The sequence below is a fragment of the Leptodactylus fuscus genome, chromosome 2 (assembly GCF_031893055.1).
Source record: "Leptodactylus fuscus isolate aLepFus1 chromosome 2, aLepFus1.hap2, whole genome shotgun sequence".
Lineage (NCBI taxonomy): Eukaryota > Metazoa > Chordata > Amphibia > Anura > Leptodactylidae > Leptodactylus > Leptodactylus fuscus.
In genome coordinates this window covers 283086742-283101973 of record NC_134266.1, presented here as the reverse complement: position 1 = coordinate 283101973, position 15232 = coordinate 283086742, and the positions used below count along the sequence as shown (strand labels likewise).

The 15232-nt window shown below is 48.3% G+C and overlaps 1 protein-coding gene across 1 annotated transcript in view; it reads left to right on the top strand.

Moving 5' to 3' along the window:
* LOC142194231 (uncharacterized) overlaps window positions 1–15232 on the top strand; it is a 126662-nt gene that overhangs the window by 52495 nt on the left and 58935 nt on the right. Inside the window, exon 5 of the mRNA XM_075263246.1 lies at window positions 13–136. Coding sequence (XP_075119347.1) covers window positions 13–136 — 124 coding nt within the window. The remainder of the gene's footprint in view (window positions 1–12; window positions 137–15232) is intronic.

Genomic DNA, 15232 nt, shown 5'->3' with positions numbered 1-15232 from the left:
TCTTCTTTACAGAACTGCTTTCCTTCAGATACACTCGGAGGTTTTCTTACATGAACTGCTCAATTCAGATCCAGAAGAAACTAGAACTAGAAATCTTGACTCTTTTACAGCGGCATTATTTTATCCTCCTGGCTGTGTGAGGAGTCAGACCCCGCTGATCTGATATTGATGACCCCCCGATACATGAGCCATCAGTCTATAACCTGCAGGACACCTCTAGTTTGGACCTTTAGGACTGAGCGGTTTTCCATTAATGTCGCTGTATGAGGGCTTAGTTTTTTGTGCGGGTTGTATTTTTTAGTAGAAACATTTCAGGATAGATGGAATTTATTGATGAACTTTTATTAAATGTAACAATTTCACCATTTACCATGTGACATAAATAATGTTTCCCTTTATGATGATGTCGCTGCGATTATGAGGACACCAAATATGTAGATACCTTTATATTTTATCTCTTACAGAATAAATAAACTTTGATAACAATTTGTTGCTGCTTTCTAAGAGCCAAAACTAAACAATAATTCTGTCACTGTATTCCTATGGGGCTTGTGTTTTGTAGGAGCAGATGTAGTTTTATAGGTAACATTATGGGGCACAGGGGGCTTCTTACTTACAGGCTGTGGACACCTTTGTACATGAGAAATCAATAAACACATATTGTCCTAAGACAATGGACCAGGCCCCGTCACATTTACCATCATTTACACCAGATTACTGACATGAGCTATGAGCTGGGGTAGATTTCAGCACGGCCTATATCCACCTCCTTGGCTACCAGGACAGACATCAATGCTTGTGGTACATCCCAATACAAACACCAGACGTCAGTGTCACATTGTAGTCAGCACTTATTGAATAGAATTCCAGTAAATTTTAATTTTTATGGCTTAGAAAAAAAAGGTCATACATAATCTACAACAGATTCTCATGAAGGCCGGGAATAGTTGATATCAGGCCCAGGTATGCCCATAATACAACCCACCTGTGGGGCCCCAGAAATCAGGTAGTGGCCGATATATTCTTATTTAACCCTCGCTCCTGTCCTGGCCCTCCACTTTAGCTCCAGGAGGCGACACACCCAACGTACACTCACCGGCCACTTTATTAGGTACACCATGCTAGTAACGGGTTGGACCCCCTTTTGCCTTCAGACCTGCCTCAATTCTTCGTGGCATAGATACAACAAGGTGCTGGAAGCATTCCTCAGAGATTTTGGTCCATATTGACATGATGGCATCACACAGTTGCCGCAGATTTGTCGGCTGCACATCCATGATGCGAATCTCCCGTTCCACCACATCCCAAAGATGCTCCTCTATTGGATTGAGATCTGGTGACTGTGGAGGCCATTGGAGTACAGTGAACTCATTGTCATGTTCAAGAAACCAGTCTGAGATGATTCCAGCTTTATGACATGGCGCATTATCCTGCTGAAAGTAGCCATCAGATGATGGGTACATTGTGGTCATAAAGGGATGGACATGGTCAGCAACAATACTCAGGTAGGCTTTGGCGTTGCAACGATGCTCAATTGGTACCAAGGGGCCCAAAGAGTGCCAAGAAAATATTCCCCACACCATGACACCACCACCACCAGCCTGAACCGTTGATACAAGGCAGGATGGATCCATGCTTTCATGTTGTTGACGCCAAATTCTGACCCTACCATCCGAATGTCGCAGCAGAAATCGAGACTCATCAGACCAGGCAAAGTTTTTCCAATCTTCAATTGTCCAATTTCGATGAGCTTGTGCAAATTGTAGCCTCAGTTTCCTGTTCTTAGCTGAAAGGAGTGGCACCCGGTGTGGTCTTCTGCTGCTGTAGCCCATCTGTAGCCTCAAAGTTGGACGTACTGTGCGGCGTTCAGAGATGCTCTTCTGGCTACCTTGGTTGTAACGGGTGACTATTTGAGTCACTGTTGCCTTTCTATCAGCTCGAACCAGTCTGGCCATTCTCCTCTGACCTCTGGCATCAACAACGCATTTCCGCCCACAGAACTGCCGCTCACTGGATGTTTTTTCTTTTTCGGACCATTCTCTGTAAACCCTAGAGATGGTTGTGCGTGAAAATCCCAGTAGATCAGCAGTTTCTGAAATACTCAGACCAGCCCTTCTGGCACCAACAACCATGCCACGTTCAAAGGCACTCAAATCACCTTTCTTCCCCATACTGATGCTCGGTTTGAACTGCAGGAGATTGTCTTGACCATGTCTACATGCCTAAATGCACTGAGTTGCCGCCATGTGATTGGCTGATTAGAAATTAAGTGTTAACGAGCAGTTGGACAGGTGTACCTAATAAAGTGGCCGGTGAGTGTACATGAGGTCAAACAACGTCTGGATATTATGGCTGGATGTTGTTCAGTATCTGGACAAGGCCGCTAAAGAAGACTGAAGCCAAAGCGGAGACCGGCTGGTACTTGTTAGAATATATACCAGCCTAATGTGTTACTCTGTGTAGGGCAAGAAAGGGGGTAATAGGAGGGGTCCAAAAATTGGACAATTTATTCTTATTCTTATTCTTATGGTAGAGTTGGAAGGGACCTCAAGGGCCATCGGGTCCAACCCCCTGCGAGCGCAGGTTTTCCTAAATCATCCCAGCTATATGTTTCTCCAGATTCCGCTTGAAGATTTCCATTGATGGAGCGCCCACCACCTCCCGTGGCAGCCTATTCCACTCTCTCACTCCCCTCACTGTCAAAGTTTTTCCTAATGTCTAATCTGTATCTCTTTCCCTTTAGTTTCATCCCATTGCTTCTTGTACTTCCTTGTGCTAATGAGAATAGGGGAGATCCCTCTGCACTGTGACTACCTTTCAGATATTTGTAGACTGCTATTAAATCTCCCCTCAGCCTTCTCTTCTGCAAACTAAACAATCCCAGTTCTTTTAGCCGCTCCTCATAGGACATGGTTTGCAGACCTTCCACCATTTTGGTTGCTCTTCTCTGGACTTGCTCCAATATATCGATGTCTTTCTTGAATTGAGGCGCCCAGAACTGTACACAGTATTCCAGGTGTGGTCTGACCAGGGAAAAGTACAGCGGAATAATGACCTCTCTTGATCTAGATTCAATGCTTGTCTTAATACATCCCAGAATTTTATTAGCCTTTTTTGCAGCAGCACCGCACTGTTGGCTCATGTTGAATTTGTGATCTACTATTATGCCCAAGTCCTTTTCCCCTATGCTATCACTTAGTTCTATTCCTCCCATACTATCTATGTTTTTTACATTTCTGTTACCCAGATGTAGAACTTTGCATTTGTCCCTGTTAAATACCATTTTGTTGGCCTCCGCCCATTGTTCCAGTGTGTCTAAGTCCTTTTGAATACACTCTCTCTCCTCTCTAGTGTTGGCTATTCCTCCTATCTTCGTATCATCTGCACATTTTATGAGTTCCCCAATAATTCCATCGTCCAGATCATTTATAAAGATATTAAAAAGTACTGGGCCCAGAACAGAGCCCTGCGGCACCCCGCTTTTGACTTTCTTCCAGTTGGATGTGTAGCCATTTAGTATTACTCGTTGTGCCCGATCATTAAGCCAGTTGTGAATCCACCGAACTGATTTTTTGTCAAAGCCATACTTAATCATTTTTTCAATAAGAAGGTTATGTGATACTTTATCAAATGCCTTACTGAAGTCAAGATATACTATGTCCACGGCATTCCCTTGGTCCAACCATTCAGTGATTTTGTTGTAGAAGGAAATCAGGTTAGTCTGACAAGATTTATTGGTCATAAAGCCGTGCTGGCTCTGGTTAATTAATGCCTTCCCTTCCAGGTACCGAAGTAAATGTTCCTTGACAATTTGCTCAAAGATTTTTCCTGCTATTTACTCTGTGGTCAATAAAGAAAGATTATGAATGATAATCTGTTTTCCCTTAGCCCAAACAGCAGCACAACTGGGGTATTCCTGCCCCTATGAGCTGTTAGGACAGGTGGAATCTTTAATTACCTAACAGCTTTTGACCCCTATAAGAGGCCGGAAGACATGCTCCTCCCTTGTGTTAGTAACAAGTATGATATACAGAGAGCAATTTATGCCAAGAGCTACACACACATACACAAAATCTGTACAACAGTACCTCCTAGGGAGGGAGCCTTGTGCTGCTGTTTGGGCTAAGGGAAAACAGATTATCATTCATAATCTTTCTTTCCCCCTACTCCCAACAGCAGCACAACTGGGGATTTAGCAAGTATTGTTTCCCCTAGGGCGGGTCCTCCTGGCAGGCTGATGCCAAGACGGAGTGCCCAAATGCTGTAGCATCGGCCGTACGCCAGTCCAATCTGTAGTGTTTGGCAAAAGTCAGCTGTGAGCTCCATGAGGCTGCAGCACATATCTGGTCTAGAGAGAGGAACCGTGTCTCTGCCCATGATGTCGCCACTGCTCGGGTGGCATGGGCTCGTAAGAAATCTGGAACAGGAAGATTCTGGGCCCGAAGGGAACAGCTGATAGCTTCTCTGATCCATCTCGACAGAGTTACCTTTGATGCTTTAGCGCCTCTATTGTGGCCAAACACATTAACCAGAAGATTCTCTGATCTTTGGAATGGTGCTGTACGGTCTAGGTAAATACGTAGTGCTCTTACCAGATCCAGTGTGTGTAGCTTCTCCTCCTGCTCTGTAGCAGGAGAGGGAAAGTAGCCGGGTAGGGTGATCACTTGGTTGGTGTTCTGAAGTGTTGGTACCTTTGGCAAAAATCCCAGAACGAACCTTAGCTGTACCCTGTCAGGGAAGAAGGTTATGAAAGGTTCGGAGGCCGCTAGAGCCTGCAATTCGCCAACCCTCTTGGCGGAGGTTATTGCCAGCAGGAAAGTCACCTTAAATGACAGGTACTTCCAGTCCACTTCAGATAATGGTTCGAAGGGGGGCGCACATAGCCCTTGTAGAAACGCGGCCAGGTCCCACCTGGGGACAGGGGGCCGTACCTGGGGGCGGAGCCTGGCAGCCCCCCTAAGGAACTGTTTGACAAGAGGATCTTGTGATAACCGTGTCTCCAGGAGAGCAGATAGAGCTGACACTTGAACCTTGAGGGTGGCAGGTGCTAGTCCTCTCTCCAGGCCGTTCTGTAAGAACTCTAGGACTGCATCTCTGGATCGCGGTGGCTGCCTGTACACCAATCTCGGAATATCCGGGCGATCCTTTGGTAGCTCTGATTGGTTGCCTCCACTCTTGAATGGGCTAAGGTACTTAGCACTCCCTGGGACAATCCTCTGTCTGCGCGTATGGCGCGGTTAACCTCCAGGCAGTGAGGTTGAATTTTTTCTAGGCCCAGGCACGGCCGACTGTTCAGTGACACCAGGTTCCTGACTGGTGGAAGCCTCCAGTAGTTCCCCCGACTCATAAGGATAAGGTTGGTGAACCATGCCCTTTTTGGCCAGAACGGCATGATCACTATTGCCGAAGTCTGGTCCTGCCTGAGTTTCGCCAATACCTTTGGGATCATCGGGATGGGAGGGAACACGTATGCCAGTTCGAACCTCCATGGTATTGACAGGGCATCCACAGCCAAAGGGTTGTCTTCCCGGTACAGGGAGCAAAACCTTTCTACTTTGGCATTGTGTTGGGTGGCCATCAGATCCACCTCGGGGAGACCCCACCTCCTGGTCAGGTAGTGGAAGATGTCCTGATTCAAGGAACATTCGCCTGCGGTCGGACGGCCTCTGCTGAGTTGATCCGCTAGGATGTTCAGGCGGCCCTGGATATGTACCGCAGCCAGCTGGGAGAGGTTCCGTTCTGCCCAGGAGAAGATCAGGTTGGTGACTTGCAGGAGTGAGGGGGACCTGGTTCCTCCCTGCTTGTTGATATAGTGGACTGTCATCAGATTGTCTGATCTTACTTTGACCGCTTTCCCTCGTAGAAGTGGTGCAAATGACAGAAGGGCTCGATGAACTGCGGTAAGCTCGCGCCAGTTGGATGAGTGCGTCCTCTCCCACTGATTCCATGTACCTTGAACCGGGGTCTCCCCCAGATGAGCTCCCCAGCCTGTGAGGGAGGCATCTGTAGTCAACAGGGTCCAGGCGGGCTGGACCGAGGACTTCCCATCTCGCAGATGGGTCCACCAGGGCAAGGTTTGCCGGCTGCTGATGGTTAACTGGATTGGCTTCTGTAAAACGGAAGGACTGTGATTCCAGACTCTCAAGATCTCGTTCTGTAGAGGGCGCATATGCCATAAGGCCCAAGGAACTGCATCTAGGGTAGCGGACATCAATCCAAGGACCTTCATAGCCGTCCTGATGGTGACCTTCCGTGTAGAAGACAAATGATGTGCTGCCCGAGCAATTTTCCTTTTGCGAGGAGAGTGTAGAGAGACCGTCATGTTGAGAGAGTCTAGAATAAGTCCCAGGAACTGAACTCGTGTTGATGGCACCATCACTGACTTCTGCCAGTTTACCAGCCACCCCAGCTTGTCTAGTAGAGCTACGACGGTCTGCACCTGCGTGGTAAGAACCTCCTTTGAATGAGCCTTCAGAAGCCAGTTGTCCAGGTACGGGACTATGAATATGCCTTGAAGGCGCAGGGCGGCAGCGACCGGAGCTATGACTTTTGTGAAGGTGTGGGGGGCGGAGGATATGCAGAACGGGAGGGCTGCGAACTGGAAGTGCGCCTCTTTCCCTTCTATGTATACGGCAATCCTTAGGAACTTTCAGTGTGTCGGAAAGATGGGTACGTGGAGGTAGGCATCCTTCAGGTCCAGAGTGACGAAGTGATCTCCAGGGCGCATGAAAGGTAGCACTGACCTGATGGTCTCCATGCGAAACCGCAGCCTGCGGATAAAGCGATTCAGATACCTGAGATCGATGATCATACGCCACTCGCCTGATGACTTGGGGACCAAGAAGACTGGAGAATAGATGCCTGTGCCTTGATCTACGCGAGGAACCACCTCCAGCGCGGCTTTGTCCACGTACTCCTGAATCAATTTCTCCAGATGAAGTTGTTTGGGGCCCTGAAGAGGGCAGGTTCTTACCATCTTTTCTGGCGGTTCGGCAACAAAATTAATTTTATAGCCTTCCTGGATCGTCTGGATGACCCAGGGGTCTCGAATATTCTGGCGCCAGGCATCCACATAGTGGGAAAGACGGCCGCCCACCCCGGGGGCGAGGAGAGGGGAGGTAGGGTGGAAGGATTAGAAGGAGAGGAGAGGAGCCCCGACCTCTACCTCTGATCGTCGCTGGCCTCTAGTTCCTCTTCTGGAGGTGCCTCTTCCTCGAAAGGAGGGACTCCGACCTTCAAGGGGCTGTGGCAAATTCTTGCCTTTGGAGTCGGCCAGAGATTCCATAATCTGGTCGAGCTCCCTCCCGAACAGCCGTCCCGGCTCAAAGGGGAGACCACACAGGCTATTCTTGGAGGTGAGGTCAGCCTTCCAGGGCTTCAGCCACAAGAGCCGGCGAGCAGCAGTAGCCAGTGCCATAGATCTGGCGGCCAGACGGGTCTGAAAATGGGTCGCCTCCGTCAGATGATCCACCAGCAGAGAGATGTCCGACATTGTTGCCAGGAGGTCATCTCGATCCACTCCGGAATCTATGTCCTTGGCAAGTGACGAGAGCTCTGCCTGCAGACCAGTGGCCACCTCGTGCGCAACCATGCCCAGGGAGGCCTGGGCCGAGGAGGCCGAATAGACTCGTCTCGGTGATCCTTCCACCTGACGATCCATCGGATCCTTAAGACTCGACCCGTCCTCTGTCTGGAGGACAGTGTGCCTTGACAGCTTCGCCACAGCGACGTCAACCTTCGGCGGAGGACCCCACGCCTTTAGCTGACCCTCAGGGACCGGGAATAAGGTCTTAAATCGCTTGGATGGCGCAAAGGGTTTTTCCAGGTGCCTCCATTTGCTCTCCATCAGGCGAAGCATTTCTGAGGACGGTCTGAAGGTACGAGACCTTCAACTTGGGCCTTCACCACCTTCCCGGTCTCTGATCCTAAGTGTCTTGAACACCCTGGACATCTTCTCTAAGGGGAAGATCTCCTTTTCCTCCTCAGAATCGGATGATGACTCCACGTCCCTAAGGCGCAGGTTCTCCAGGGGCGGAAGGGACAACTCGCAGTCCAGCCGTGGCCTTTTGGCTGAGGACTCCATCCTTTTCATGGAGTCCTGGACGAAGCCCTTCACCCAGGATACCATCTCCCGCATGGGGGTTGCCTCAGAAGGGGGGGGCTCTACATCCTGGACAAAAACGAAACTGGGAGTCGTCAGGCAGTGGGACTCTGCATGTAGCGCATGAAAGATGTTTCCTCTTTGCCACGGCCTTCCTTCGAGGAGGAACAGTAGAGGAGGAAGAAGAAGACATTCTGAGAAGGAACAAAGAAAAAGAATACTAACAACCTTTGCCCTCCCATAGTGGGAACCGCTACCACCCCTTCCCCCTGGCCGCCTCCCCCAAACCTGAATCAACAGAGCTGCTTTCTAGGACAAATTGACCAAGGAGCTTCTCTAGTTGAGGTGCCAGTAACCGGAGCAACAGGCACTGAAAGATGGTTTTGGAGGGGATATATAGGCCAGGGGGCGGGACTAAAAAAGGGCACGCCCCTTCCTTCTTTGGGGCAAACTTTTTGGGGGGCAAAGGCAAATACTCACAGAGGGGGGGCCCCTAAATACTGACAGGATCCCCAGAAACTGGAGGCCCCCCCCCTCAGGAACCCCGGCATCCGCTCGTGTCCCGGGGGTTTCGTTCGCCCGCCGCGCGAACCGCATACCGCGCATGTGCGGCGGATGAGTAGGGCGGCGGACCCGGGGAACCAAAAAACGGTTCCCAGGAGAAAGGGTCCTAGCCGTGCAGGGAAGCCCGGCTCCAGCGCGGCAGCACTCCAGGCGCACGCATGAGCCGGCAGGCTCCCCCGGCGGGGGAGGAAGCAACAGAGGCTCAGAAGAGCAAAAAGAAAGGAAAAATATAGCAAAGTCTTCCGCTTGTCAGGTAAGAAGGAGGGGGGGAGAGAGAGTAGTAGACCCCTATGAGAAATCAGAACCCCTGCTCCCCCTACCACCTGTCCTGTCCCACAGGACAGAAAAAAAACACTAGGGAGGAGCATGTCTTCCGGCCTCTTATAGGGGTCAAAAGCTGTTAGGTAATTAAAAATTCCACCTGTCCTAACAGCTCATTAGGGGCGGGAATACCCCAGTTGTGCTGCTGTTGGGCATAGGGGGAAAGTGCTAATAGCGCAGACATTGCGTATACACTCTCATTTACATTGAATGATTGGGCCGGAATTGCCCTTTAGTAACCTTAGTCCTATTGTTGCACTTCTGTGCTAGTTCTGCCCCAGACTCGGCCTTACACATCTCGCAGTTTCATGTGGATGGCTCGGATATATTACAGATTACTAATAGGTCCTATGTTTAGGGGCCCCCAGTTTAGGGAGTGACTCTTCCTCATGTTTCATAGCTTTCTCTTCTATTTGGTTCCGTATTAGGACAATTTGTTCTCATTTTTGGTAACATTTAAAAAAATTCCAAAAATCCCCCATTTATTAGGGACAAGTCTGTGCCCGGGGTGTTATAGATACACATGGCGGTTCTATTACTAATAGCAGCGGGTTATGGTGGTAGATATCTAGGAGCAGCATCAGCAGCAGTGCAGTAACTGGAGGAGAATACAGGGAGACGGGGGCAACACGCTGGCTCAGCACTGCAACCTCGCAGCACTGGAGTCCTGGGTTTAAATCCCACCAGGAACAACATCTGTGAGAAGTTTGTATGTTCTCCCCGTGTTTGCCTGGATTTCCTCCCATTCTACAAAGACCTAGGGAAAAAAAAAGTACATTGTGATCCCTATATATATATATATCCCTATATGGGGCTCACAATATACATAAAAAAAATACAGGGAGACGGTGACATCACTATTCAGTGACATCACTATTCTCTTGTGGTCGGACAAGATAAAACTCTCCTGACAAACTGGGCCAAGACTATTGGCCAAGAAATCCATGGGGTCAGAGTTATCTGCTGGACTATTGGTGTACTCAGGATAGGACTGAGATGTGTAACTAGGAATGGCGGGGCCCTAAGGTGAACATTTGATGTAGACCCACCCTGCTAATCCCCCTTACCCCCCTTCCCTCACAAACTGCATTCCCTGATTCCCTGTCCGCTTGTAGTGCGGGTATGCGCGGTCGGCTCTGCCCAGGCCCGATCCCTGGCAGAGTAAATTCAGAGCCAGAAGACGCTGCGGGGACGCTGCACGGAGAAGACTTCTCGGAGGATCCAGCCCGACCCTCACTCATGGACTTGCTAAGTATAATTTGATTGAATGTTGCCTACCCCTGAAACAAGCATATTCCCCCCATAGACAATAATGGGGTTCGATAGTCAATTCGAGTAGTTGAATATTGAGGGGCTACTCGAAACGAATATCGAACCTCCAACATTTTACTGTTCGCTCATCTCTAATAATGATGGAGGGTCCGGGGGATGGTCATGTCTATGGGATAATAATGGAGGGTCCAGGGGATGGTCTCAGGTCTGGACATGGATGTAAAATGTCCATTGTCTCTCCTGATTCTCACATGAGAAGGTCTCGGAGTATCTCAGGAATCTCTTACAGATGATAAATAGGGGGGAACAATAGGTACAATGCAGATACAATGTGTGCATGGTGGGGGGTCTCAGGAGGATATTGTATGAGGTGGAGCCCAGTGTCATCCTCAATAGTGTCTCTAATCAGGAAGGAGGTAATGGGGGAGGGCAGATGTGGCCACCATAGGGCTATATAGATCCAAGCATTGTCTAGGAGGTTTATTTACCAGAGGACTTACAAGGAGGGAACTTACCTGAGGAGGAGACCCTGACAGGATATATATATATATATATATATATATATATATATATATATATATATATATATATATATATATATATATATATATATATTAATAATACATTTTATTTATATAGCGCCAACATATTCCGCAGCGCTGTACAATTTATAGGGTTCAGATACAGACATACATAACAAAGAACGTCATTTCACACAATGGGACTGAGGGCCCTGCTCAAAAGAGCTTACAATCTATGAGGTAGAGGGGGTGACACAAGAGGTAGCAGGGGCGGCATTGCTTATACAGTGTTCAGACAATTTTGTGCATTAGGAATTGTGATAGGCTTGTCTGAAAAGATGCGTCTTTAGTTTGCGTTTGAAACTGTAGAAGTTGGGAGTTAATCTTATTGTCCGGGGTAGAGCATTCCAGAGAAGTGGTGCAGCTCGGGAGAAGTCTTGTATACAGGGGGGGGAGGTTCTGATAATAGAGGATGTAAGTGTTAGGTCATTGAGTGAGCGGAGAGCACGGGTTGGGCGGTAGACAGAGATGAGGGAAGAAATGTAGGGAGGTGCGGCATTATGGAGAGCCTTGTGGATGAGAGTGATAACTTTATATTTTATTCTATAATGAATAGGCAGCCAATGTAGTGACTGGCACAGACCGGAGGCATCGCTGTAGCGTCTAGCCTGATAGATGAGCCTGGCTGCTGCATTCAGAATAGATTGTAGAGGAGAGAGTTTAGTGAGGGGAAGACCGATTAGTAAGGAATTACAGTAGTCAAGGCGAGAATGAATCAGAGAGACAATAAGTGTCTTTAGTGTATCTCTGGTAAGGAAAGGGCGTATTCTGGAGATGTTTTTGAGGTGGAGGTGACATGAACGTGCGAGTGATTCAATATGAGGGGTGAAAGAAAGGTCTGCGTCAAATATGACCCCAAGGCAGCGGGCATGCTGCCTAGGAGTTATAGTAAGGCCTGAGACTGCAATGGATATATCAGGGACAGATCTGTTAGATGGTGGAAACAGTAGTAGTTCAGTCTTAGAGAGATTTAGTTTCAGATAGAGCGAGGACATGATATTAGAGACAGCAGAGAGACAGTCACTGGTGTTCTGTATGAGTGCAGGGGTGATGTCACGGGAAGATGTGTATAATTGGGTGTCATCAGCATAAAGATGGTACCTGAAGCCAAATCTGGCGATGGTTTGTCCAATGGGGGCTGTGTAGAGAAAAAAGAGCAGGGGGCCGAGGACCGAGCCCTGAGGAACCCCAACAGCAAGGGAAAGAGGGGAGGAAACAGAGCCCGCAAATGATACACTGAAAGTGCGGTCTGAGAGATAAGAGGAGAACCAGGAGAGCGCAGTGTCATTGAGGCCGACTGAGCGGAGCATAGTGAGGAGAAGTTGATGGTCAACAGTGTCAAAAGCTGCAGAGAGGTCCAGAAGAATAAGAAGAGAGAAGTCACCATTGGATTTAGCCTTTAGTAGATCATTAGAGACTTTTGTGAGAGCTGTTTCAGTAGAGTGCAGAGCGCGGAAACCAGATTGTAAGGGGTCAAGCAGAGAGTTAGCAGAGAGATAACGGATTAACCGAGAATAAACCAGGCGTTCCAAAAGTTTAGAGATGAAGGGGAGGTTAGAGACGGGTCGATAGTTAGCAGCACAGGATGGGTCCAGGGAGGGTTTTTTCAGTAGCGGGATTATAACAGCATGCTTGAAGGAGGATGGGAAGATTCCAGAAGAGAGAGAGGTTAAATATTTTAGTAAGGTAAGTAGTGACAGCAGGGGACAGAGATTGGAGAAGGTGTGAGGGGAAGGGGTCACTACTGCAGGTTGTGGGGCGAGATGAAGAAAGTAGCTGGGAGACTTCCTCTTCTGTGACAGGTTCAAAAGATGAGAATGGACAGTCTAAAGTGCGGCTGGTGAGGGGATCAGTACTATCGTAGGTGTGGGAGTCAATGCCACCTGGGGCTTGGGCAGTAATTTCCTGACGGATCTTATCAATTTTATCATGGAAATACATGGCCAGGTCATCAGCACTAAGGTCTGTGAATGGCGTCTGCACCTTGGGTGTGAGTAAGGAGTGAAAGGTTTCAAAAAGCCTTTTAGGGTTGCTGGAGAGAGAAGAGATGAGGGCGGTGAAATAGTCTTGTTTGGCGAGGTAAAGGGCAGAGCTATATGTTTTAAGCATAAACTTGAAGTGGAGGAAATCTGCAGGTGAGCGTGATTTTCTCCAGAGACGTTCGGCACACCTAGAGCAGCGCTGAAGAAATCGTGTCTGTGGCGTGTGCCAGGGCTGCTGCCTCCTATGTGGGACTTTACGAGTGGAGGGGGGAGCAACCTCATCCAATGCATTTTTGAGGGTTTCATTATAGTGACTGGTGGCCAGATTGGGACAGGAGATTGAAGAGATGGGGGACAGGGAGGACTGTAGAGTATCTGAGAGGTGCTGGGTGTCAATAGCACGCAAGTTCCTATATGTGTGATGGGTAGGGGCGTCTTGTGAAGGGGAGAGAGCACTGATGGTGAGAGATAGAAGATTGTGGTCAGAAAGCGGCAGAGAAGAGTTAGAAAATTTAGAGACTGTGAGGAGTCGATGGAAGACTAGATCAATCGTGTTACCGTCTATATGTGTGGCGGAGGAAGAACATTGTGAGAGACCAAGAGAAGTGGTTAATGAGAGAAACTGTGAGGCAGCCGGGGAGTGAGGGGGGGCAATAGGGATGTTAAAGTCACCCATGATGAGGGTAGGAATGTCACTGGATAAAAAGTGGGGAAGCCAAGAAGCAAAGTGGTCCAAAAATTGGTAGGGTGAGCCAGGTGGGCGGTAGATCACAGCTACACGTAAGGAGAGTGGCCGGAAAAGTCTGATAGCATGGACTTCAAATGAGGAGAATGTGAGTGAGGGGACCGGGGGAATGGACTGAAAAATGCACTGCGGTGACAGCAGTAATCCTACCCCACCACCCTGCCTATTATCAGGCCTAGAGGTGTGTGCGAATTGTAGGCCACCATGACACAGAGCAGCAGGGGAGGCCGTGTCTGCCTGCTGGATCCAAGTTTCAGTAAAGGCGAGCAGGCCGAGGGATTTACTAAGGAATAAGTCATTAATGTATTCTAGTTTGTTACACACTGAGCGGGCGTTCCAGAGAGAGCAGTTAAAAGAGACAGGGGAGAGATGAGGGGAAGGAACACGGTAAATATTGATGAGGTTTGTAGGCCTTCTATGTGTGCAGGGAGAAGAGTTAGTGAAGGAAGGAGGGCCGGGGTTAGGAGAGATGTCCCCAGCAGCTAGGAGGAGCAGAATGAACAGAGACAGAAGGTGGTTCAGGGATTTATGTGGGCGCTTCTGTTTGGTGTCACTGCTAAAAGAAGTAAAGGGATGATTACAGAGTGTGAAAAGTGTGTGAGAGCTGTACATGGGAGAAGGAAGAAGAAAGGGACTGATATGGATGGCGTGTGGTGGAGGTGGAGGAGAGATCTGCAGGAAGCCAATGGCTAAGATAGTAAGAGACAGTGCAGCTACAGGATACCATGTGGTAAAACTTGTTGTTTTAGGTTGAAATTTACCTGGTGTTCTGCCATGGTTAGCCTGTTTTGTGCCCTGTTTAAGTGCCATGTATAAGTGCACTTTGGTTAATCTGCAAGTGCCATGTATAAGTGCACTTTGGTTAATCTGCAAGTGCCATGTATAAGTGCACTTTGGTTAATCTGCAAGTGCCATGTATAAGTGCACTTTGGTTAATCTGCACTTCGGTTAAGATGCAATTTGGTTAAGATGCATGCTGCAGATGAGATGCCCCCGCATATGAGATGCACCCCATAAGCTATATCTACTTATATAGGAAAGCACAGCTTCAGACTAGCACTAATTTAAGTCGTTAACTAATTAATCTACAAACTGTGACACATGAGGAGACTGGCAGTGTGGATCCAACTAAACACTTGGCCAGAAACACCAATAAAATCAGTGAAGATCAAAAGACTGACACTAGTGCAGATAAGAAGACATGGAAGTGCAAAAAATATACAGCCTGGATGAAATGCTAGGATATAGTTCAGTAATCAGGCAGAGGTGAAATACAGAGGTGAAATACAGGATTATATACCATTGAATATTACAGCAGATAATCGAAGGGAGAATTCAGACAGCAAGCAGAGGTGGGTTCAATAGCAGATTATATACCATTGAATATTACAGCAGATGATCGAAGGGAGAATTCAGACAGCAATCAGAGGTGGGTTCAATATATATATATATATATATATATATATATATATATATATATATATATATGCAACACTCAGGAAGGCCAGGGCTGGTATCACTGGTGATTATATCCGATGTGGCCGGCTTGCAGGGAGTCCCTGGGTCCCGAATGTGCACCAAATCTCCCTTTTTGATGTCCCCGACTACCCACCCCTGCTCTGATACCTGACAGTGACAACAGACAACCAGGCTTCAGTGGTAATCG